General features: G+C 38.8%; 2 protein-coding genes and 1 long non-coding RNA gene across 5 annotated transcripts; 2 read left to right on the plus strand and 1 right to left on the minus strand.

The window, feature by feature from the left end:
• Nucleotides 1-200: 200 nt before the first annotated feature.
• Nucleotides 201-5,181, plus strand: LOC122992546 (uncharacterized protein C13orf42). Its single transcript, XM_044366378.1, has 3 exons — nt 201-1,564; nt 1,639-1,783; nt 4,122-5,181. The coding sequence occupies exons 1-3, from the start codon at nt 1,157-1,159 to the stop codon at nt 4,364-4,366; spliced, it is 798 nt and encodes a 265-aa protein (XP_044222313.1). The 5' UTR covers nt 201-1,156; the 3' UTR covers nt 4,367-5,181.
• Nucleotides 5,182-5,190: 9 nt separating this feature from the next.
• Nucleotides 5,191-13,504, minus strand: rnaseh2b (ribonuclease H2, subunit B). Of its 2 annotated transcripts, XM_044366375.1 has the most exons (11): nt 13,074-13,502; nt 12,682-12,750; nt 11,661-11,768; nt 9,914-9,990; nt 7,396-7,510; nt 7,245-7,309; nt 6,999-7,104; nt 6,643-6,724; nt 6,499-6,544; nt 6,109-6,186; nt 5,191-5,362 (listed from the first exon to the last, which is right to left on the minus strand). In XM_044366375.1, the coding sequence occupies exons 1-11, from the start codon at nt 13,135-13,137 to the stop codon at nt 5,252-5,254; spliced, it is 921 nt and encodes a 306-aa protein (XP_044222310.1). In that variant the 5' UTR covers nt 13,138-13,502; the 3' UTR covers nt 5,191-5,251. The 2 variants fall into 2 exon arrangements, with proteins under 2 accessions (XP_044222310.1, XP_044222311.1); XM_044366376.1 differs by lacking the exon at nt 6,109-6,186 and having other exon boundaries at nt 13,074-13,504.
• On the plus strand, nt 13,321-24,056 carry LOC122992547. Of its 2 annotated transcripts, XR_006406069.1 has the most exons (4): nt 13,321-13,404; nt 13,689-13,827; nt 22,752-22,800; nt 22,919-24,056. It is a non-coding gene; the product is annotated as an uncharacterized LOC122992547 (long non-coding RNA). The 2 variants fall into 2 exon arrangements; XR_006406070.1 differs by lacking the exons at nt 22,752-22,800; nt 22,919-24,056 and adding an exon at nt 14,613-14,946.
• Nucleotides 24,057-25,907: the final 1,851 nt, after the last annotated feature.

The raw sequence follows: 25,907 nt of genomic DNA on the forward strand, positions 1-25,907 counted from the left end.
AATATTATTAGAAAAAACACACAAGCTGTAAAAAGGAACCACTGACGTTTTATTTCTGTGTAAGTGAAGCAGGTGTGTGAGATTCAGAGTCTCGTTTTCGTTTTTCTGTCTCCTGTGGAGCTTATAGCTGCAATAATACTATCTGTGTCTGTGTAAAGCAGAAGTGTGACTTCAGTATGCAACCACAGCTCCTCATTTCCTCCTTGAAACAGCGCCTTCATATTCCTCAGGTATGTTCAAGTAAGTGTGGGAGAAACTCATGTCCTTCATAGGTGAGGTCTAATTCTAGTGAAAGTTATGGAAACTTATGGCTGGGATTTTTCCCGAATTGAAAGCACTTTGTGTGTACAGCTTAAGTCTCGCTTCAATTAAGACTCTTTTATTCAGACTTCCTCCGGTTGTGACAGGAAAGCCCAACAACAGAGGTAATTGAAACACGAGACCATATGTTTTATTAATGATTGAGCGAGTAAACCGAGACAGATATTACACACACATAAGTCATGTAACTTCTCGAATTTGTTGCAATATACTGGTCGTTCATACAACTGAATTGGTCATTTTAATCTTTTCATAGCCCATAAACTCCAAAATTGGAACAGATAAGCCTCATCCGCAGTTTAATCTACCACATCTTCTTTTTTTTTTAAAACATTTTTTTGTCTTGTCTAACACACGTTTTATAAACAGGTGGATTCACTGCTAAAACTTTTAAAACAGGTCAACAGTTTGCTGGATAGTTGTTGATATTTTGTCCGCTGCCTCAAGTCTGGTAAGAGTCAGGATATCTGACACAGGACTGCTGCTCAATAGTAATGATGGCACAAAGTGTAGAGTTACCGACCCGTTGCTACAGCGATGTTGCTGAGCAACATCCGCTAACATTAAAGACACGTTGAGATCAGGTTAGACAGCTGTCTCAGATCTGCTTTTGCTTACGTGTCACTGTCAGAACCACCGTTTGGCGATTTCAGCACCATGGACAGAGACTGGTCAGCGTGAACAGCTCCAATCAGGTTTAAAGGCTTGTTTGTTTGTTTGTTTGTTTGCTTTGTGAGGTATTAGGTTGGCTTGACGAGAAATATGGATAGATACTCCAGTGACACAGAAGAATCTCAGGATAAGTCTGTAACGTTGAAACGCTCCGTTTAGAGGAATGTTCAGGAAGATAAATAATGTGTTCCGTCCCAACCATCCTGGACAGAGGGGGCGGGATGGTGGTGGGTTTAGGTCCGAGCAGGACTACCACAGCGCCTGCACCGTCAGGCTGGTCCGCAGCACCTCCATGCTGGTAGTGGGTGAGAAAACTCAGGCAGCCGTGGGCTCGACCTTAAAACGGAGCAAAAGCACAGTGAGCATCGAGTCGACCTTGTACTATTATCAGAGACAAGAGGATAGGATATGGCTTTACTCTCAGAATCAGAACTGCCTGGAGTACCTGGAAGCACTTGTGGCTTTGAGGCGGCAATACACAAAGAGTGTCAGTGACTTAAAAAGTAACGACACAAAGGCCACAGTGTCCTCCAAGAAGAAGCCTGCGCCTCCTCCACCAAAGAAAGAACCGGTAAGCTTAAATCACCTCTTCAAGAACACACGACAGGCAATATCAAAGACGAATGTTCTCCCATTTCTTCACAGATATCAAGAGCCAGACCCTCCGCCCCTCCGGCCCCCAATGAGCAAGACACTTTGCAGTTCTTTGATGAGGTCATCGCGAGCTGCGACAGCGAACCTCAGCGCAAACCCTACGTGGATGATGGACACGCTGACGTGGACTTCATAGGTGACTTTGAAATCCTTCTGCTTAATGGTGAACCTGGAATGTAGTGCTTATTCATTGGTAGCCGATACAGGCAATCAAATAGATGTTATACTAACAGTTATTCTCAATCCCCTGGGGTCAATAATGGTCCAAATAATATTCTAAAAGATCTCCTCCTCCAGACATGTAAGGCATATAAAAATACTCTGCTTGGAACAATAATGTGTGTCTGATATGGACCACGATTGGTTCCAAACTAGTTGTGATGTCACAAATCATGCTCATAGGCCTGTCCCTTAAAATCTGATTTTCAATGAGCTCAGAGAAACTTTCCACTTTAAACAGGTGAATGTGAAAACAGCCTTTAAGTATCAAACTCTGCACAGTGACGCTCAAACATCCAACTGTAGGAACAAGAAGAAAAACATGTTTTTGAGTGGAAGGGGACTTTAAGTAATGCTTAACTAGTCTAGTTTGAGTCATGATGATTTTCATGTATTAATTCATGCAGGATGTATCATGAATTCCTTTTGATCACCATTGACAAATAATCAAGTAATGATGACTTCATGTTATAAGTTTAAACTTCGTAATTTAATGAGTGTTAATTCACAGTTACTTTAATTGACAGTTAAAACATGATACAACCTGATCGCGCATTCATGTTGTTCGCTTGTAAATGTGACATAAAGCGTCATGCAGCAATATGTCCATGTTTGCATCTGACCACCACTTTGATAATAAAAAAGCAGCTTCATAGACGCTGATCAAATGCATGGCTATAAAATATCCTACATTATAACTGGAACTGAGCTAATTTGGTGACATATCATATATTAGCCTAATGTATGAAGTAATTAACATTCATTAATTGACAATCTATATCAAGTGTTAAGTAATCACATCAAGTCATAGTGACTTGATCATTTAATGGTGAGCAGCAGGAATTCATGATAAATCCTGCATTAATTTATGCATGAAATCATTGACTCACGCATTAGTTAAGCATATGTAATGCTTAATGAGATGTACTTTTATTATAAAGTGTTACCAAATCTGCTCAAGTACTCTAAGATTTTATGTAAAAACCATATGATTTTATAAACATGATGCACTGATTTATATTTTTTTAAAAGGCAACACTATCCAGTGTTCAATATATATCCGCATTAGTAATAATCCAAAGATATATAAAAACATTACTATGACGGGAGCTGTTCATCCGCTCTTATGAGTAGTTTTATTTTTTATAACTTTACTTTTGACACAATATATTTTGCAGAGAATGCTACTGCACTTCTACTTCAGTAACATTTTAAATGTAGGACAGTATTTGCTGTACTGCTACTCTCATTTAAATAAAAGGTCTTCTGAGATGGTTGAGATCAGAGGTGCAAAGTAACTAAGTACATCCACTCAAGTATTGTACTTAAAGTCCCAATATAATCATGATTACTTAATCTGACTGATTAAATGTCTTCTCTGGACACAGTTGGTGTATAACATCTGAGCTTGACATCTCTATCACTTTCCATTCAAATTTCATGACACTTTTATCAGTTACTATTACACAGAGCTTGATGACATCATGTAGGTGGCCACCATTTAAACATTTGTTAAAGTTTATACGAGCATTTCACTACATTTCAGAGGGAAATGTTCAGTTTACAGCTGCACTAGTTATCTTCTATATTGTAGTTTTTATATGCCAAACATATACATTCAGATAATATGATACTTTTCTGTATATTAGAGTTTAAATATGTAGAAGTATTAGTATTAGTAGTTTGTTGTAGCAATACTTGGACTGCTTACATGTTAATGAATCGGTCATTTTTATTCTTCATTAATTTTTACTTGTGGTACATAAGTTGATTTAGCTAATACTTCCATATCTTTAATATCTATAATTGAGTATTATAAAATTGATCTATTATTTCTTTTACATGAACAAAAAAGAGCAGACAATTTGACTTGCCTTTGCAAGAAAAGCACAGGTGTAGCCAATAATATTAAAGATGGCCCAGTTTGACCCAGTAAAGTCAGCATGCATAGTATCATGCTCATAGATCTGGCACATCTCAATTGAGTGCAGACATTGTTAACGAACATTGTTAAATAAATTACACCTGAGCTTTTCCAACAATGTCAAAATCTGTGCCAAGAAAAATGTCTTATTTTCTCCACTCTGGATGTCATAACAGATGCAGGCAGGTAAAAGTTGAGTGTGGTTAAGGTTTGGGTAAACTGTAGATCATTTATACCAATTTATACAGAGCCCCTGTGTCAAACCAGGAGAGGAAGCTGTTGGTTTTCAGCCTCAGCTCAGGTTGTTGCTCTCTGCTTCTCTCTCCCACAGTGGCCTCCAGCTCTGCAGAACACGACCTCCACTCTAACTGGGTTTTGCGGGTTCCTCGGGTCGCAGATGACTCCAAGCAGAAAGAAGTCCCTGTCTGTGCCAATGAAAGCATCCTGAACAAGAAAAACCCGAGTGGGTCCACAAGCAGCAGACTGCGGCTGCAGAGGAACCCGATCCATCTGCCCAAAGTGGTGGAGAGCGCATTCCAGACTCTGCGCTTCAAGCCCAAATTAAAAAAGCAGTGAAGCTTGATGGACATTTGAAACCACCAGCACTGCCAGGCTGCTGACGCAGAGCTCAACCTACTTGCTTGGACAGACACCATGCTCTTCTGTGTGGACAGTTCATACATACAAAAACTTTAAGTGTAATTTTAATAAAGTTTTTTTTTAAAAAAAAACTGTCCAGAGACATAAACTTCATTAATCTTGATCACATACAGACCTTTTTCACAGCAGACATTTTGACTTGCTATAGTAGCACAAATATTACTAATTAACATTAACGATGGCTCTGCTTTATTCAAGTGTGCCTGTTGAGTCATGACAGTGAGTCAGCATGCACAACACAAGGACCTTGAGACTAAAGCGCCTAAAAGGAATTCAGCCATCATTAAATTTATGACACAAGACAAAATGTTTGCTGTGGAAAAAGCCTATCCAGTGTCATTAGTTTCAGATTTTCTGAAAAGTGGTAGAAAAATATCATCAATCACAGGATGTCACTTTCCTTCATTCCCTCTGACACCTCTAGATTAGTCTGACCCTTCTTTTGATAGCATTTCTTTCAGGTCTGATGAACTGAACAGAATTAAATAATATCAATAATTCAATATTGTGATAGTTTTAGGTTGACTACAGTTTATGCTTCAGACCTGCAGAGTAACAAGACTTAATTAACCCTTGTGGTATCTAGCAAAGCTAATATTTCTGGTTTAATTTATCCAGGTTTTCAGATATCCAAGACACAACGGGGGATTAATGGATTTTTTGTAGTGCTCACAGCACTGAAAAATCAAATTAATGCAACTGATCTCATTCAAACTATTTTAAATGAAAATATTGTCAAATTGTCATTTTCTTTTCTTTATTACAAAGGTGTAGTATACAAAACCATAAACTGTACAACATTCATTTCTTTTCTGCTTTGACCTTGGGGCTGAAGAAGGATGACATAGGCTTCATGCCAGTCTTGTCCACTTTAGCCAGACTTTTCTGAGCAGCAGTCATCTTCTTAGGTGGCTGGAGTGAGGGGCAAAAAGTAAATAAATCAATATAACTCACCGACATTGCACAGAGATAGAAGGGAATTCATTACATATCTTGACCTTCAATTCAAACAGAAAAAAACATGTTTTCTCAAGGTAAGGCCCCTTGACTTGTGTGTGTACTTTAGAGACAAAGCTTAAAGGTGCAGTGTGTAGAATTTAGTGGCATCTAGCTGAACAGACTTGGCAGAAATAGAATATAATATTCATAAGTATGTTTAATTAGTGTATAATCACCTGAAAATAAGAGTTGTGTTTCGTTACCTTAGAATGAGCCCTTTATATCTACATAGGGGGCGGGTCATCTTCCACGGAGCCCGCAATATTGCGCTGCCATGCTTCTACAGTAGCCCAGAACGGACAAACCAAACACTGGCTCTAGAGAGGACCTTTCGCGTTTTTCGCGACTTTCACAGCCACCATAGGTTCTCCTACATGCTCGGAGGGGGAGGAGAATTCAGTTGGTTGCAATCTGCAACCACACTGCTAGATGCCACTAAATCCTATACACTGGTCCTTTAAAGAAAGAAAGCGGTAAACAAACAAGAACTACACTAACAATCACTATAGGTCTTAAAAAAATGATTCCAGCAATGAAAACAAACAAATGATCAATTTAGTTAATCTAATATAATCAAAACAAATGATGATTTTATCATTTCTGAGCATCCTCCTATGACTGTTTAGTCTATTCAGGCAGACTGCTCTGTATACACTCACTTTGCGCGCAAAGTCTGCACTGTTGAATTTGGTGTAGTCCTCTCCAGCTTCCACCGGATTGTCTGAAAGTTTCCGCTTCTGCCAAACGAGGAAGTAAGAAATGCTTTTCATGACCAAGAGCACCAAAGTTTTGTTTTTAACCACAGAAACACACACTACTAGTTTCAATGACCTCGCACTGTAAATAAAAAAGCTCTTAAATCATAACTGATGTTAGAAACACACAAGCAGTGATTTGTTTTCCCCCAATGTAAAAGTCAATCAACACATGCAACTGCAACAACAACAGAGGTGGAGGACTACAGAAAATGTGCACAGTGGTTTCGACAACAGAAATGAGACAATATGCCACACCGACTCTACTCACGTCTAAGGCAGACACCAACATACCTTAGTAGGTGGCTCTGTCTCCTTTGGGCTTGTGAGCTCTGGTAACCTGTGGAGGAGAATAAAAGGCATGGTTGAAATGCATCCTCACCATAACTTAGCACTAATAATGATTATAATATCAAAGTGTTAAATATCTGAACATACTGCAAGTGTTTGAGGAGAGCTTTGCTCAGGTCTTCGCTGATATACTCTGATATCAGACCATGGGCATAGCGTAGGTAGTCCTCTGTATCATGGAGATAAGAAAATGACAGTGATCATATAGTTTGAGGTTGAGTGATATGAAAATGAAAGATGGTGAAATGTTGTTTCAGTGTTTTATGATGGAAATCATGCACTATTACTGCCATCTATTGGTCAATATCCTATGTGCTGCAAGAACTAAGGTGGAAAAAAATACAAATGGGGCCCAAATAAAATAATTTCTCTTTTCATAGAAAGCTGACACTGGAATTTTGGGTAGTTATAACAGTGAAGCTGCTAAAGTTGAAGCAACATGCCTTCATTTGCGTCTGACTCTGACTTCACTCTGACGTATGTTGAGGATTTCACTCCTTCTCCCACAGAGATATTTCTCTTCTTGAGGGCAGTGACAGTCCTCTCCACCTACACCAAAACAGAAAAATCATAAAAACAAGGATGCATTTGATATGAGTGCACTGTTTTCACATATTTTGGGATATTACAGTTCAAATTTAGAGATGTTTGAATTCCATTAAATGGTGGCGATGAATACTTTAGAGTACCTTTTTCTTTAACCAATCCATCGTCTTCTCTTGACTGTATCGATGAAACTTCAGGCTTCCCACCTCTGGAAGTATGACACCAGGCATTTAAATAAAGCAACCAACATAAGCTTCTCATCGTGTGATACTAGCTTCAAGAATAAACTTGGACCTTTTTCCTCAGCAATGTGGTGCATGGAGGCCAGTGAACGTGTGCAGCTCAGCAGCCTTGAGCAAGCTGGGAACTCTTCATCCATCATCACTTGATCCACAGGTTGGAACTTCCCCTGAGCAGCAGATGACATCAAAATAATTAAAGCTGAGACTGTATGTTTCATGTGTGAGGTGTAAGTTAGGAAACGGAAAGGGTTAAAGTCTTATTTACAGCCTTTGATATACTATTCAGGTTATAGTAGAGACATGGTATTGCTGAGACTACTACCTTTCTAATTTTTATTTGTGAGGAAGCACTGCCTCCACAAAATAGCTTTACTGTCTCCTTATAGACCACAAAGTGATCAAAAATATTACAACAAGCTAACAGGGGGGGAAATATGGGCTGCAGGTGTGTGGTGTTATCATTAAAGGAACAGTCAATCATTCTGGTACAGTCACTACACTTCTGAGACACCTTCAAAAGGAGTCTTACATACGGTATTTAAGAAAACTGAATACACCCCTGGTCAATATCACTAACATTTCTTTAAAAAAAAAAAAAAACGTCTTTGACTAATTAAACTATAATCAAAAGTCCATATTTAAGAACGAACTGTGACAAAAGTCAGCACACCCTTCATTAGTGAGACTCCATTCTTTTATTTTTCAATATTTTGTATGCCTGCCTTTATTTCTGACAGATTAGATCCTCCTGGGCAGGGATGATACCAGTCTTGCACAAATCTGCGGAGAGATGTTCTGCCATTCTTCACAGATAATTCTTTTCAGCTGCTCTTTGCTGGAGGGGTTTTGTTACTCTACTTTCCACTTTAAAATACTCCTAAAGTATTCTGTTGGATTGAAGTCAGGGGACATACTGTACTTGGCCAGGTCATAGTTTCACTTTTTTCTTCTGCTGTGGTTTTTGCAGTGTGTTTGGGATCATTGTCATGTTGGAAAATTCCTCTCCTGCCAACCTTCTTGAGACTGGGAGTCATCTTTTCATTCAGTATTTGGGTATACAATCTTGCATTCATAGCGCCATCTATAAATGTGATCTCCCCTACACCTTTTACACAATGCAGCCTCATATCAGCACACTCCTGCCCCTATGTTTAATGTTCGGCACTATGCAGTCACTGTGGTAGTCTTTGCCAGGTCCATGCCAAACTTATTTATTTTGGTTTCATCTGACCAAAGAATGTGCTGCCAATATTCATCAGGCTTCTTTTCTATTTCTTTGACAAAGTCTATTCTTGTAGTTTTGTGCCATTTTTTGAGCAATGGTTTTCTTCTTGGACGTCATCCAGGTTGACTTCATGTCCTTCACTCCGTCTGAACAGTCACTGAAACACCAATTTCGATAATCTTTGTGCCAAGTCAGAAGCACTTGCCCGTCTGTTTTTCAATGCAGGGTTGCGTAAATAGCTAATTGTGCATATGATCATTTTTCAAGGAAGGCCACTGCGCCTTCTGTTACTGGTGGTTTGGAACCTCCTGTACCTCCTAACCACTGCTGCAACTGTGTTTTGGCTTCTATTCAGTAGCCTACTGATGATCTTGTACCCTCTCCCATCTTCATGAAGTCTCACAATCTGGCTTCTTACTTGTTCAGGCAATTCCTTACCATGTTGGAGCCATGTTGCATTAGACACAACCCAGGCCAAAACTGAGAAAGTTGTGGTGTTCACAGGTCCTTTTATAACCTTGTTCAGGAAATTAGTCTTAACTGGAAGTCCCGGGTGTAATCATTTTTCTTTCAGTGGTCACAGGTGTTATCACTTGTGTAGCATTGAGGTTGTACTTTGAAGTCTGTATTTTCAATTTAGTCTATCTAACCTGTTTGTTTTTAACTATAAAAAAGATCAAATACCCTACACATGTTTTAATACACTATACATGTTGTTACATGTTGCAAATGCTGTTTCTAGGAATTTTGGTAATGAAATAGTTCCAACACAATGTGTCATTTGAACATTTTTCTCTCCGTGAGCGCTAAATAGACCACATACAATGTATCGTTTATGCTTCACAGTATTGGTGTTGTAAGAAGTCTTATTTCATATCTGTATAACACAGCAAGTCTTGCTACTTCTCCAGCTTAATGTATTTGTGCTAAGTGAAAGACATTTTGGTAATATTTCCAGAGTAACAATCAATACAAGCATCCTAATCTAATGATAATTATTATGCACTTTTAGTACAGATATAAAATTGTAATAAAAAGTAACAAAATCAACATTAATGTGTACATTTCTGACTCCTCATCTTCCTACAGCTGATTGAGATTAATTTATTAAAAACACTACAACAGCATAATGACTCCAAGATATATCAACTAACTATAAGTTTAAACATATTCATGCTTAATATAAGTTTGATAGGTAGAGTAGGAAAAAAACCATCAGCCTTCAGCGGGAATTACACCCTTCGCTGTGGCAGAGTTGCAGAGGAGTTACACCACAGTTACACCACAATAATCATCAACATAACTGGAACGACAGCTGTGAGATGAACAGATTTCTTTTTCTTACCTCTTTGCCAGATTTAATCAAATAAGGCAAAATAAGATAGAGAGGATCCATTGGTGTGACAAAGAGAAGCCTCCCATCTGTTAAAAAAACGACAATTAGTTGATTAACACATGGTAAACGTTTTAGCCAAGACCACAATTTAAATAACCTTCCATCATCTATGAATATTTACATGCACAGATATTATTATAAATGCTGACATTTCAAACACTGTTACATAGCCTGGTCATATCAGATTGATAGAGATGCCAGTTTGCAGAATATTAACTCTCTCATGTACATGTACCTTGGTTAGATTCAACTTGAGACAGCTTTTCCTTTTTGTCAACACTGTTTGTCTTTAATTGGAAAACACTGTCATGATATATGAATGTATATATATGGAGAATGTTCCTCTGGACAAGTTAAATACTTTTATGTGCAGTGGACCTGTGGTTTCAGCAAGGATGATTTGGCCTATTTGAAGCTCTATTAGCATCATAAGCTGCTATGAAAGCTCACGTAGCAAAGTGTTGATTGCATAAGCTCTTTTATAGCTGATAAAAACTGCTGATGGGAACTGGATGTAATATGAACCACTTATGCAGCACTGTTTATGATAAAGTTTCGATAAAGATGCTGTAGAGCAGTGGTTCCCACAGTGGGGTTGCCACAAGGTTAATCATATAATGTCATGTGATGACATTTAATGTCTCTCTTTTGCTTTTTATCTCTTTAATGTGAAGCACTTTGAGCTGCATTTTGTATGAAATACTGCTATACAAATAAAGTTATTATTATTATTATCATATCATTGTTCATCTACTGTGTGTTTTTAATAACAGCAACATTTACATTAACCACTTTTTATATTATGTTCTCAAACATATCAAAATTGAGTAAATACGCAATAAATATCAAAATAACCACATTAAAATCTCTCTTAAAAACTGTTTAATATACGGGAGGCCGCAACTAACTCACTGTTGCCAGTTGTCATAGTAACACAACACACTTTCCGGCTCGGGAGTTTTGCAGGAACTCAGCAGTCAGAAAAAAAGCGAGTGTCAGAGCAGCAGTGGAAAGATTTGAGACAGTAAACAGTTCAAATAAATGCTGAAACATCTCGGCTCTCAACACAGAGACGACTGAATCTGAGCCAACTGACAAAACTGCTCAGCTAATGGCTTAACGGACAAGTTTTGGCTGTTTGCAGAAGACGGATATCCATCGTCATCCGTCCACATTCACTGTGGTATTGCATGTTCCCAAAGTCATATTTGTGTTATGTGGCTCTCTCATCGCTGGTAAACAAGAGACGTCCTGTCAGTGGAGTCAGACCTGCAGGTTGTTTTCTCTCAACATCAACAGCTCACATGTCCCATTAAAATGCCTGCAACCGTTTTTGTGTTTTGTTTGTTTTTCCTTGTACATTTTAAATATCGGCTCATTTTAACTGAAGAAAATGAAAGAAATACATTTAACATATTAACTCATTATTATTGTTATTGGGTGATTGAGCATGAGCATATATAATGTAACATAATATCAACATAATATAGGCTAATATAACAGAATTTATTATAATATAATATGACATTGTTAAACCCAATAAACTTCTGTGTACATATAGGCTATGTAAGTTATTTTGGGGGTTGGGTACTCAGGGTGCCATGACAAAATAATTCCTTTGAAGGGGTGCTGTGGTCTAAAAACCGTTTGGGAACCACTGCTGTAGAGTAACACAGTAATGAGTGATGACACCAACCTCTCTGTACAGTCTGTCCAACAAACCAGGAGTGGAAATCTTCTTCAAATGCTTTGACCTCATAAAGTTGCACATCACCACTTCCCAGCATGTACAGAGATGCTGCATCTGCAGTGACAAAATGAGGAACAGAATTACTTTCACTACCACGTCTGCACAAGCAGCTCACAAGATACAGCATTAGATTTCTGTGAAGAATCAAAAATAACAGCAGGCTCTTCTGAAGAAGTTTACTTGTTTTTTTTATGTGTCTGTTTATCACATATTGTCATAATGTTAATACAATGTTGTTAGGCCTCCAACTATTGATTATTTTCATCATTTAATCAATTAATCATCAGGTCCAGTCTATAAAAATGCCTGAAATTGTGAAAAAGTTCTGAGAGACCAGGGTTACATCTTCAAATTGCTGAGGTTTTGTATTATAAACAATCCAAAACTCAAATATATGAGTTGTAATTATATAAAAACAGGGAAAACAATCATATTTTTAAATTTGAGAAGCTGGAACCAGCAAATAATTGATATTTTTCTTAATAAATATCTACATTATTATTAACGATTCATTTCTGTCAACAGACTTATTTATTAATCACAAATGTTGTACATTGCTGCGTCATGCTGCATGACAAGGTTTTGGATCTCAAAAGCAGTAATTTGGGGAAACAGTTTAAAAGATCAATGAACAGCTGAAACTATCAGTTGATTAATCAGTTGGCCAACCGACAGAAGAAATGCATCAATTTTGATCACTGATTAATCATCCTTTATGAAACAGAAACATCTCAATTTCTCAAGTGTGAACATTCGCTAATTTCCATAATCTTCTATGATAGTGAATTTAATGTTTTGGGGTTTTGGACTGTTGGTTGGAGAGAAAAAAAAACAAGCAATCTCAAGACATCACCTAGTTCTGGAAACTTGAGACATTTTTCACTATTTTCTGGCAGTTAATAAAGCAAATAATGAAAATATCTGTTAACTGCATACCTAGATAAATACATAATAATAAAAATTAGACCTGTGGAGGGATTCCTCAGTCTCACAAAAGCTGGGTCACTGTCATGCTTCTGTGTGTCGATGACAGAGTCTGTGGACACCCAAACAAAAGATACATGAACAGCTGCAGGTGCAATCTGACAAAACATCACTGTTTACACTGTGTGGAAGATGATCAGTGTGCAGCTGGATGCACAGGCAAGAACAAAGGCAACTCTAACTCAAAACAAAGTTAATAACTTGTAGTAACACGCTGATGTGTAGCTAATAATAGTGGCATGCTAGCAACTGCATCTCAAGTCAAAGTCGGTGATGATAAATGTAAGAAGTGCTATGAAACTTTGCTAATGTTTCCTGGTCAAAACAAACATAATGCAGAAAGCTAGCTTAGCTCGGGCATGACTTGTGACGTACCTGCAGCTATGACAACCCAACTGTCATTTTGTACGTTAGGCGTTCGCTTCTTCTTTTCAGCCATGTTGTATTATTAGACTTTACAGACTGAATTTCTGTTGTGTCACGCTGTGTTATTGATATAAGTTAATTCCTATTTAGGCTACAAACAGCGTTAGCCAACTGCACATGAATGGCTAGCTGCTCTTGCCTGACAACATGAGCTCAGAAAAGGCGCCTCTCTCCTTCTCTGCACTTCCTGCGGTTTCTCACGCAGGAGAAACTCCGACACTCATAACTGCTCCGTCACCTCATTTCTGTCCAGTTTTTTAAAACTAGCAACACTAAAAGGGTTTGTATAATTAATGTAGCGTTTTATCATCGAAACAAGCTGATGAAGTTGTGAAAAATACACTGTGTTAGACTTGTGCTTTACTCTGTTTACACTGTTTGTAATGTAATGGTACGGCCCGATATGACGTCATGCCCACATGCAGTTCCTCAGTACGGCCACTAGAGGTCAACAAAGGACTTTGATCAAAAAATACAGTGCATGGTGGCATTTGGATTTGTACTGCACAGTTTATCTCCCAGTTACTTAGCTGATATTTCTTAAATATGCTTTGGTCTTCACAGAGAGCCAAAAGGTCTTCTCTCAGGTGCAGGATATATGGTGACCAGTTATCCTTTGGCAAACTGGCACACAACAGATTGGGGGATCCATCTGTCCTTGTAAGAGGAGGGCATCTCTCGCTCTCTCTCAGGATATGACACTGTGAGTCCCAGTTGGTTTTCAGTGAGTCACTTGTTTTTTTTTCCTCCTCCTGCACTGTTTATGTGTCTCTGTGCATGCTCGAGTGCGGATGTGTAGGATGTGTGTGTGTGTGTGTGTGTGTGTGTTTGTGTTTCCATCCCTATTAATGACTATAGCTGTGTCATCAATTTGTTTAACCATCCAGGGGTCCCTCTGATATGTTTATGTTTTTTTATTTATTTTGGTGCTGTTTATTTTCCTCTCTTCTAAAAACACCCACAGCTCAGCCTATTAACAGGTTTTTAATTAGCTTGTTTTTGGTAATGATGAAGGGAAGGATTTGTGTACCGGGTGACTGAGCTTTTTAAACATAGCCATACAGTGTGCCTGTGGAGAGCAGCATGATGTAGAGGAAAATTAGAGTCTACACTGGGTGACTTATTGCTTTGTGTTTCTCTGACATGCTCATTTTGATGTCACCTCTCTCGCTGGTTTTCAGTTTTTGTGGCCTTTTTTTTTCAGTCAGTTCAAAGATAATGTTGCCATACAGGCCCATTTGCTGATTTGAGCAACACATGCTCTGAACACTTTGAACACTGTCTCAATTCCTCCTTGAAATCAGTTAGATTTATGTTGCTGTAGTCTGTGGCAAAGAGAGCGTGGGTGAGATATTGTCGGTGAATTACTTGTTTTATGGGTCCCGGGAGTATCATACACAACAGTCTGCGCAGCTAAACAGAATATTCCATGAAAGCTTTCTTTCTTTTTGGGCTGCTTGAGGGAACGTCTGTGTGTCTGACTGCCAGGGAGAACAACAGCGGCCTTTCTGATACACTGGACCACAGACAACCCTAGAGAGCCGAGTCCTCTGTCACCAGCATGCAGACGGGAACAAAGTGGGTCTAAATTTAGGCCTCGATATGGCCTTGTAGACCCGGAGTTCGAGACCCCTCCATGCTCTCCGAAACCCAACTCAACAATTCGCATCAATCATACTGCAACAAAGAGAATTTCAACACAACTAAAACCATGTCTGTTCTTTCTTTCTCCCCCTCAAGCTCTACTTCCTTCTTCCCTTTCTAATGTGCTTCAGAGCTTGCTATTTCTTGTTAAAAATATTCCAATAAACTCGTCTGTGGAGGTATAAGGCTTTATTGCAGCCAGCAGGCGGTAGACTGTTGGTCACACTCTGCTGAGCACATTGAGCAACCCATGGTCCTATCTATCTCTGTGGCCTCATTTGTGGTGGTCCAATGCAGGGTGACTGGTTACAGCTTACATATCGACTCAGCCCCAAGCTGTCATGTCACCACCATGTGCTGTGCATTAGCAAGGGTGTATTTTTACCCTCTTCATCGCCTGTCTTCGGAATTTATGGAGTAAGAGGTGAAAAGAGCTGATATCAAGAGCATACATATTCACCACAGTGCATTTTTTTACTGTCATTGCTGCCAAGAGAAGCAGGTTATAAATAGAAAGACAACGTCACTTAGGGTGCCACTTTTTCAGTACAGACACAGACACAGGCTGTTATTTCACACAGCTGCAAAAAGCCACATTACCATTTGGAATTCCCTACAGATGTAAACTCCATCTTCAGTTCAAGGAGATAATGTACACATTGATGCACTCATAATAGACATACACACACACACACACACACACACACACACACACACACACACACACACACACACACACGCACATAAAAACAGATGTGGAGAGAATTCCCCTTGGCAGCAGAAGCCTTTGAGTCATCATCTGGGATTCCCTTCCTCTCACTTCCAAATATGGGTGGGATTGTGAGGCAGAATGTGGAAGGCAGAGTGGAACCCCCTTGTGATGTCAGAGCTTTGGAACAGTGAGCCTCAAGCTGACTGGAAACTCACAGGAAGGAATGTCGGGAATGCAAAAATCACCGAAAAGCTATTCCCTCGTGCATGTTTGTAAAATCTGAGTTGTAGCGCTCTTGCCTCATGCGCACACACACACACACACACACACACACACACATACACATACACACACATAATGTTTTTCGCCAGTCCTCTCACTAGGGAGATATGCTTTCCCGTAAAGTCTAATTCCTCTTCCCCCCCCACCCCACAAGATGGTGACTCCTTATTCCCAGCATCAGTTGCTCTGTGTGAGGCCTCTGGTTGAATGGTATTTCCCCTCTACGTGAGTGCAGCGAATGATGTGAGTGCTTGAACATCAACTGTTGTGTGCTTGACGTAGACCTTTGAATTTTGAAAATTTGGAGAGATTTATACATTTTTGCCAAAATAAAAGTATTTTCTATTATACTTCACTTTAGTGCTTGACGAGCTAGTGTTTAAATTTGTGAAACATAGACAAAATATACATGAATATTGAACAAGCTTATGAAGTATGAAGTTTAAACCACCTAACGAGGGCCAGATTAACCTACTAGGTGGCCTCGAAGCATGAATCATGTGAACCTTTTGAACTATTCTTCCCACCCTGTGTGCATTGTGTATTCAATGTATCCTTTTGCCTTGAATTACCTATCAAGTACACTCATTCACTAACCACTAGTCCTAGACTTGAATACTACCTGCCCCAAGTTTGCTGTGTGTCATTAATTTGTGGTAATTATATATATATGTACAAATATATTTAGAAATAGGCATCATGTAAGCACACTATAAACTGAAATAATAAAAGGTGTTAAAATATTACGTTACATTTGGACACACTAGTGCAGTGCCCATTCAAAATGTGCCTGTTCGGAACGGGCCAAATGCTTATTATTTCTCGAGAACTGCATATGTATGTATCAATTGACAAATGTATCAATTAAAAAGATAAGGAATTAATAAATCAAATGGTTTAAATCCAGACAGAAACTTCACCAGTGAGACTAAACTGAGGTTGAACCGTAGAAGCAGTTTACAGCCTTCCACTGGTTGATTCCGTTGCCAATCAAACATGTCTGTGCTCCTATTGGTTAGTTTTACTGCCTCAACCTCTGTTTTTTTCTCCTTTATGCAGTCCTTCTTCTCTCTTGGGCATTTTAACTGAGCAGTGCGCATGGCTCAGCAAGTCAGAGCCCAGAAGCCCCACCCTGCTGTGATGTGATGGTGTTTGTATCAAACAGTCCCTGCTGCACTCAGACACTGAGCTGAGCAGCTCGCTGTTCGCTTGTTTATTCAAAGTTTATTAAACGTGTCATGTGTCCAAACTTCACACTCGACACTGCACTTCCTTCGGCCCTCAGCAGTACACCTGCCAAGTGTGAAGTCGAGTCAGAGCCCAGAAGCCCCGCTGCCAAACAACCTCCGCTGCACTCAGAGATGGAGCTGAGCAGTATGCTGTTCGCTTATTTATTCAAAGTTTATTAATATTCATTAATATAGTCCAAATTGCACCAAATTCAACACTGCACGTCCTTGGCTGCCCAGCAATACACCTGACGAGTGTGAAGTAGATCGGATGAACGGTTCTCCAGATATGCGAGGGACAAACATACAGACAGACAGACAGACAGAGATTCCTTGCTTTTTAGTTAGATGAACTGCTGTGCCCATTCAAAATGTGTCTGAAACATCCTGCAGTAAGTCTTGAACATACATGTTAAGTTTCATTCACAGTAGAGCTTAAGTCTCTTAAACTTTTTCAAGTCATTAACACAACAGATGTAATCCCACCTCTGACCACGATGTGGGTTGCAATGGTAGAGTGACGCTGTCCATTTTCTGGTGTACTTTACCAAAACAAAAATACTATTGATCAAATTGATACATTCAATATCTACACAGTAGACCACAAGCCTGAGGGTCTGTTTCCCACTTTGTGTAGTAATATAGCTATAGTCTTGCACCTAGGCATCAACCCTGTCAAGACAAAGGTACCCTGACGGGATTTTGACCACTAGTAACACTGTGGAGCAATGTTCTGATCAGTGTCTTCCTGTTTTGTTTTTCATCTTGATGCGATACAATGCAAGACGATACAATACTATAATATACAATAGGATACAATACGATACAGCACAATGCGATACACATTTCTGCCAATGGTTTCAAACTATTCCACTGATCAACAGGTGGCGGTAATGTGCCAAGAAGAGCAGCAATACGCCAGCAAAATTCACAGAAGAGGAAGCCTGCAGGCAAGCAAACATGGATGTAAATAATGCAAAAGTTATAAAAACATCTGCCTTGCGAGGTGTTTATGAAGAAGAAAATGCATTCAGCATGTTTGTGCGGCCTTAGTAATACACACAATACTTTTTGGTGAGAAAAACTAAATGTAAATATTACTCCATGGGGTACCATTGATGTGGTGTTAATTACTTAAAACTGAATGGAACATTGTACTATAAGACTTCTATAAGTCATTGTGCAAAACACTTTATAGCAGGTTGCCAAGACTTTGGTTATCTCTTCATTTTGTGTGTTTCACATTTGTCTTGCACTGTTCAAAGTTTATTAATTATAGAACTAGTGCTGAAATAATTAGTTGATTAATAAATTGGTTGATAGAATATTAATTGCCAAATATTTTGGCAATTGATTTCATTTCTCAAGCAAAAAAACCAACAAATATTCACTAGTTACGGCTTTTCAAATGTGAGCATTTGCACCTTTTTTCTGTTTTGTATCAGTTTAACTTTAATACATCAGATTTAGACTGGTGGTTGGACAAAACAAGCAATTTGACGATGTCACCTTGACCTCTGGTAGATTTTGATGGACATTTTTAATTATTTCATGACATTTTATACACTGATGAATCAAGAAAATAATTGGCAGATTAATTGATCTTGAAAATAATTGTTATGTATCCCTACATGGATCAGTGATGTGGGCTCTAAACAGGGTCTGATAAAAATATCAGCTTTCAGGCAGTCAGGGGGGCTGCCTGTCCCAGAGGCTTTCATCTGCCCATGATCCCTGCCTGTCTCCTCTCTCCCTTTTCCTTCCGTCTCTTTACTCTGTCCCGCCGAGTAGACGTCCCACAATACACCATCCCCAACCCTAATTATTGTTTACTAGGATCAATCTCTCTCTCCCTGTCCCTCTCTCCATCTCTCTCTCTCTCTCCCTCACTGTCTCCCGCTCTCTCAGTGTACCAGGGACCAGAGACGATGTGGTAATTACATCTGCCGACTGCTGGTCTGCCGCAGACGGCTCCGCAAGTCTCTCTGCTCAGAGAGAAATTAGAGACTGCTCAGCACATGTCCAGGGCTGTAATTAGAATAAGTACTCTGTGTATGAAATGTGTTTATTTGTTTATTTATGAGACCCCAGAATTCCAGGGCACTTCTCTTCGCCTCTACTCTCTAAGGTTGGGTCAGGACAGGAGATATGCACCAGAACCCCTGTTAGGGAGTTAGCATAACTTCTGAGTATGTGTGCTGTATTTACTGTTTCAGCATGTCTCAGTTTGATATTATTTTGGTTTGATAGTCGTTTTTACAGAACCGTAACTTATAAACTCCAAGTAGTGTTGATGTTTGATGGCTATCGTGCTTGATACTAGATGTACCGTTAATAAACAGTCATTTTAAAGAATGGAAATTTCCTGATGCAGAGAAAGTTGATCCAGGGTCTACCCAGTTTTGGAAGAAGTATTTAGATCCTATACTTAAGTAAAAGCACCAGTACAACAAGTAAGTTCTACAAATAAAAGTCAGAAAGTTCAGACACAAAATGTACTTAATGTATCAAAATTAAATGTCCCCTGTGGCTGATATATTTTTATATATGACATTATTAGATTTTTTAACACTGATGCGTCAATGTGTAAGCAACATTTCACTGTTGAGGCTGGTTGAGGTGGAGCTAATTTTAACCACTTCATACAGCTAGTTTAGATTCTCAACCTACGAGTCAGCCACCTCCAGAGGGTCACAAGAGAAATTTATGAGTCGTGAGATGGTAGGAAAGAGGAAAAAACAAAGTTCTACTACAAAAATCTGTCTCCATTTTTTGGACTTTTCTCTAATGGTTTGTGTGTGATGATAACTGTTTGAATGATCCAAGTGAAGTCTAGAGGAGAAATCACTCTTTGGTGGAGCTGTTAACAACTCAGACATCTGAAACATGACAAGGAGACCCAACCAGACACTGTAATAAAGGGTCACAAGCTAAAAAGGTTGGGAATCATTGGCTTAATCTTTAATAATATATTGTATTTCATGATCTTTTCATATGTTTTTTAATCTAAAATCTTAATCTGGAAAGTAACTTTGCTGTCACATAAATGGAGTAAAAAGTAAGATATTTTCCTCTAGAAACGTATTGGAGTAAGAGTGTAAAGTACCATAAAATGGAAATACTCAAGACAAGTACCTCAAAATTATACTGAAGTACAGTACTTGAGTGCATGTATTTATCTATTTTCCACCACTGGTCCTATCAACTCTGGAGGTTGCTTGGTAACCTCTCTGATCTGCAGTCTTCAATCCAAACATCTTTACATGTTTACTTAAACTTTATATCAAGCCTGTGTATCTTTTCAAAGAAGAAATAACAAATCCACTGTCATACAAATGAAAGGTTGAACTCATAAGAAACAAAAAGCACCCTTGCTCATTTCAATACACTCAGTGGTTTTGCTCCTACAGCCTTACTTGTTCTGGTATGACCACAAGCTTATGGTGGTTAATGTTAACTAAAGTGTAGATACTTAGTCAGTTTGCTGACTTGATGGCTCTTCTCTATTTGTGCTATACTACGTTCAAGCGTTTACCGTTATCATGTTAATGTCACTTGTGGCCACAGTGGCTCACTTCATTAAAATTACATGTTATGTAAATTATTCACTCAGGGTTGTCACTTTGTGTCTCCATATTATATAAATCTACTACGGCTACTGCTGTCTACATACGACACCAATTACACGTGTCCTCAAAGAGGGATTTCTGCTCTGTTACTCTTCCTGACGTCCCTTTTTTTAAATGCTTTTGTTGAGTTTTTCCTTGTCCAAGTTGACCCTCTTGTAAAAATTGTGATTTTGTGCTATATAAAGGAAATTAATTTGACTTCACTATAACAAAATTGTGGAGCAAAGTGGATTCTGTTGCCTTCACATTTACAAGATGAGAAGAAGCAGCTATATACGAAAATATACAGCTCCAATTTTACAAAATATAGCTTACTTTTTTTTCCAAAAGTCTGTCTTTTACGAATATATTGAGAGAAAAACACATTTTTTTCTAAAACTCGCATATCAAAAATTGAGCAGACACCTTTGGCTTTCAGTACCTTTATATCAACCGTTTCACCTGCCTACCACTCTGCCACTGGAAATTCCAGAAATCAGTGAATCTCTCGGAGAAAGTAACAACCCACTGCTTCCCATACACCAACATGTCTCCCATTTTACTTTGAAGGGATCCAGTTTCAGACACAAAATAGTCAAGGGGACCAAGAGTTGCTGAGGGGCGCTTTCTCCACTCATAGATTTATGAGCTGCGCAATGAGACAGTCGACAACTCAGGCCATTAAAAGATTATCTGGATCTTTCACAGGCATACTGGGATCATTTGGGAACAAAGTCATTATGTTCATTCCTTATAAATCTGCAAGGTGGAGGGTGACACATTGGGGAAACGAACAGTCCATTACCATGTGTATTTGTGTGCATGCATGTTACAGTATGTGTGGTTATTTTATATTCCCCCTTAAGACAGATAAATTTTCCTCAATTTAGAGATGTCCTGTACATGTCTTTGTGCGTATCTCATCTTTATAGAGGACAGCTTTCATTCTGACCCCAAACCACTGTCATCATATACTGTATATCATCTCTTATCAGTGATGCTGAATGATTTAACCACAAGGGTTAGAGTGTTTATAAGCAGATTTGCTTTTGAATCACACTCCATAATCTGAGAATCATTACTGAAGAGAAAAGCAGATGCTGGATGAGAGGCAAACACATAAAGGTGTTCATGCGGGGGGGAGGTGGAGTGTCTACGCAGCAGTGACACACACTGGACGGCTGAGAGCCCAACGTGTAGCCTTTAACTTACCTCAGAAGATGGATTGACCCAGCTGCTTCATAAAATAACTAGTCAGTCTCTTAGTGAAATTGTTCCCATGATGGATATATGCTTTTATGTTTAGAACTGTCATTTTTCCACTAAACTAAAATGACTCTTGTCATGATTTCATGTGCTCTGAAGGACTTCACATTAGAGCAGTGCTGAATTTCTTGACCCAATGCACACAATCAATAAACCCATTGGCATTTTAAACACAATCATTTTTAAGTAATGCATGAAATAGTGTATGTCAGCAAATATTTATATAGGGACAAGAATGGATAGACAGTGTGTAAGACCACTGACTTCACCATTCGTGACTGGAAAGATAAAAATATTATTCATGTGACATAAAAGTTTTGGCAAATTTCCATCATATAGGCAATGACCACTTTACTTGCCAACACCATTATCTTAGAGTGTGAACAAGAACTTTAATTTCCACCAATAAGCTCTTATGACTAGACAACAATAGCTGAACGAGACACTTTCATCTCAATAGTAAAATTGGTAATTACTCTCCTGACTGGACCCAGGCTCACAGTCTGCATTTTGTCCTTGGCTTTTCAGGGATAAGGGTCTTGGCACAAACTGGCCAAGTGTAATGTAATCGAAAGAGGCAAGACTGTGAATCTGGCGGTGTGATGTCATAACTATGAGACACTTGTGTGATATCATAATTATGAGGTAATGGCGGGAGGGGTGTGCAAGTTTATGACTTTGGCACACGCTCAGTTTACCGTCAGCCGACTGCAACAGGGTACTAATGAGAATAGATGGCCTGCCTCGAGCTATCCATGTGTGCCTGTGTGTGTGTATGTGTGTCAGCATTTGTGAGAGACAGAGTGCACATGTTCGAGCAATGATAAATTGATGGTTATTGGCTGAATGATGTACTCAAGAAAGGGTTAATGCAAATGACCTACAGGTACGGACTGGAGAGCACCAGAGCGAGGGAGAACGCACGAGGGATCCATGTGAGTTTCGAAGTCAACAGGTTTTGAAGTTTGTATTTCTGCAAAAATCTGAGTCTCACTATAGATAAGACACTGACTCTTCACCAACATGTTAAGTGTTTGTTTCTGTTTTTTCCAGCTGAGAAACATTGCAAACCTCAGGCCTGTTGTGTCTGGAGCTGTGATGCTTTTATTTCATCTTGTCTCGACTGTTGTAACTCCCTCTTCACCTGCCTCAGCAAAACATGGACTGGACTGCTTACAAGTAGTCCAAAATATTGCTGATAAGCTATTGACCAGGTGCCATATTCACAAAGCATCCTAAGGCTAAAAGTATATTTAAAAAAGTAGAAACTCCTTAAAATAATGAACATGTCAGTCCTAACTTTAGTCCTAAGTTTTTATTGTGTGAGTAATACACAAACATTTTAATGCTAAAAGTAGCTCCTATAAGTCTGAGAGAAGTTAGAGGTTAGAGGCCTTTGGACTCCCAAGTCAGTAAAACCCTCTCATAATCAGTCAGCTGCTGCAGGCAATGATCCTCATTGTGGTTTTTTGGAAAAATACAACAACAAAATTTTTTTAAAGCACATTTAGATAGTGGTCAAGTTAATGAGGACCCAATTATCTCACCAACAAATTGAAACAGTCCAATCCAATTACATCTATCTCTTTCTTTCCTTCTCTCACATTGACAGATACAGATCGGTCACTTGCCAACTAGTCACTGTGGACTTTAGTGATTAAGTTCTTTCATGAAACATGTCATTCATAGCAACGTGGTCAAACCCACAACTTCTCTTAGCTTAGGAGTTTTCTCAGTTCCTTACTGAAAGTTGCTCTCGGCATCTTTGTCAAAATGTCGTCAGAGGAAAAACTTGGTTAGGAACTTTTAGCACCATGTAGGAGGACTCATATAACGTTAAGATAAAATCCTTTGTGAATATAGCCCCGGGTTCTCCAAAAAGATCTCATTTGACACCAATCTTGATTTTTTTTTTTTTTACACTTTCTTATCAAATTCTTGTAATCACTTGTAGATTTGTTGGTTGTTCTTCACTCCAGGCTTAAAACTGAAGGAGACTGTGCTTCTGACATTTGGACTTAAGATCTGTGGACAACCTTAAACAGAAGCTCAAGACCCTCTTGTCTAGACTTGCACTAAGACTTTCTTTCTACTTCTTTTGTTTTTACTCTTGTTTAGTCTTCATTTTATGTCCCTTGCTGTATTTTTTTCTTATTGTGAGGCACTTCTTCTCAAGAAAGGTGTTGTCTAAATAAATGCCCTTACTCATTTTTGCATCAGTCTTATTCATTTTCCATTGTACTATTGACACACTCATAAGATTAGTTTTATTGTAAACTCTCAGAATGAGCAAAGGTTTCGTTCATTACCACATTGAGTATTATGTGGTCTGAGCAATCCACAATGGCGTAAGAATGCTGTAAAGCTAATCCCTGAGCTTTAGTGTACATGTTGTGCTGATTTCTGGTTGCTAGTTAGTCTGATGATAAAACAATCATCTATTGTTGGACTCATTGTTAGTCATTCTGAATGAGGTAGTGCTGTCTGGGTGCTTTCAGACAACTCACCGTCATCAAACACATTACTTCTTCACAGATAATTTTGAAAACCAAGTCTTCAGATTTTTACCTATATATTAATTTCAAATGGACAGAAGATCAGTCCTTGTTTTCTTAGGAAAAATTCATCCTTTACTTGGCTTCTTTATTGGGGAAATCAGAGTGTGGGGGTCAGCCCATAAACAACACCAGAGCTGTGTTAAGAATCAAAAGATTTTATTCAATATAAATAGCAATATTATGCACATTTTCCACACAATTCAGAAATAACCCAAAGTGATAATGAGATGCACTGATGAGTTGCTTTTAACATAGGTAAGTGTCAATTGACTTCAATTCTGAACAATTTTGATGTGAAAATTATTGGCATACTATAAAGCGCATAGTAAAAACTGGCAAGCTAGTACAGCAATTTCTGTTACATGAGTACACATATGGAGAAAATTTTGACTTCACAGTTCCACTTGCATGCAATAACAGTGAGCAAGCAGTAGACTGTGTGGAGAACAAAAGAAAAGAGAAAGAGCACATTGTAAATCAGTAAAATCAGTAAAATCTTTATGATATAATCAATAATGATATACCATATCAAATCCAGATCTTTTTTTTATTATTTGATGGTGAAAGGACATAGACAAAGGGTTTTCTAAAAATCTATCCTGTGTTTTTGATGGCAAATTAAATAAATAAATTGATGACACATTTTTAAAAAATGTTTGTTCTGACTACCTAATTGGCTGCTAAATTTGACATTGCTCAATCTGCAATGGTGACCTGCTGTTTCGCTGTCAATTACGGTGAGTTAGAAGTGAAAGTGTGACCTCACCCAAACGATCACATGTGCCAAAGTCACCCTGCAGAAATGACATCATGGATAATGATGTCATCCCAGGATTCCAGACCCTCTCCATTCCTGCTTAAATGCTTTTAGGCTCGGCTGTAGACACACACACACACACACACACACACACACACACACACACACACACACACACACACACTAAAGCGTGTGCACGCTTGTGCTCTTCTGCTCGCAAACACAGACGGGTGAGCACACACACGTGCACACGCATAAAACCAACTCGAGGAGCCTCACCCTAGACTGAGTCGTGATATGAGCAAGACAAACACACAACAGATGCGATAAGGATGTCATGTGGCCTCAGAACAAATAAAGCAAATCTTCAGAACTAAATACGCCTAATAATAAGCTTGTAAACCTTCTGCAAACCTTTCTGACAGAAGCCAGGCGGCGGCCTCTCATATTCTGCCATGCCAGGAAAGAAACTACTTTAAATCAGACTCAAAGTATAATCACATTGAGCCTACTTTCAAATAGCCAAGAATAGTATTGTAGGCCACTGTGTTAATTTTCTGTGGTTTATATGCAGGGTTCCTCACTACGAAAAAAAAAAGTAAAACAGGACCTTCCTTCTGAGTGTGACAAGAGCCATGTGTGTTTAGGAAGAGGCTTTCAGCAGAGTCTGATGTCTTCTCTGCGCAGGCTTTTCTGAATATAAAGATGTCTATATTATCTGGATTTA

The sequence above is a fragment of the Thunnus albacares genome, chromosome 11, assembly GCF_914725855.1.
Source record: "Thunnus albacares chromosome 11, fThuAlb1.1, whole genome shotgun sequence".
Lineage (NCBI taxonomy): Eukaryota > Metazoa > Chordata > Actinopteri > Scombriformes > Scombridae > Thunnus > Thunnus albacares.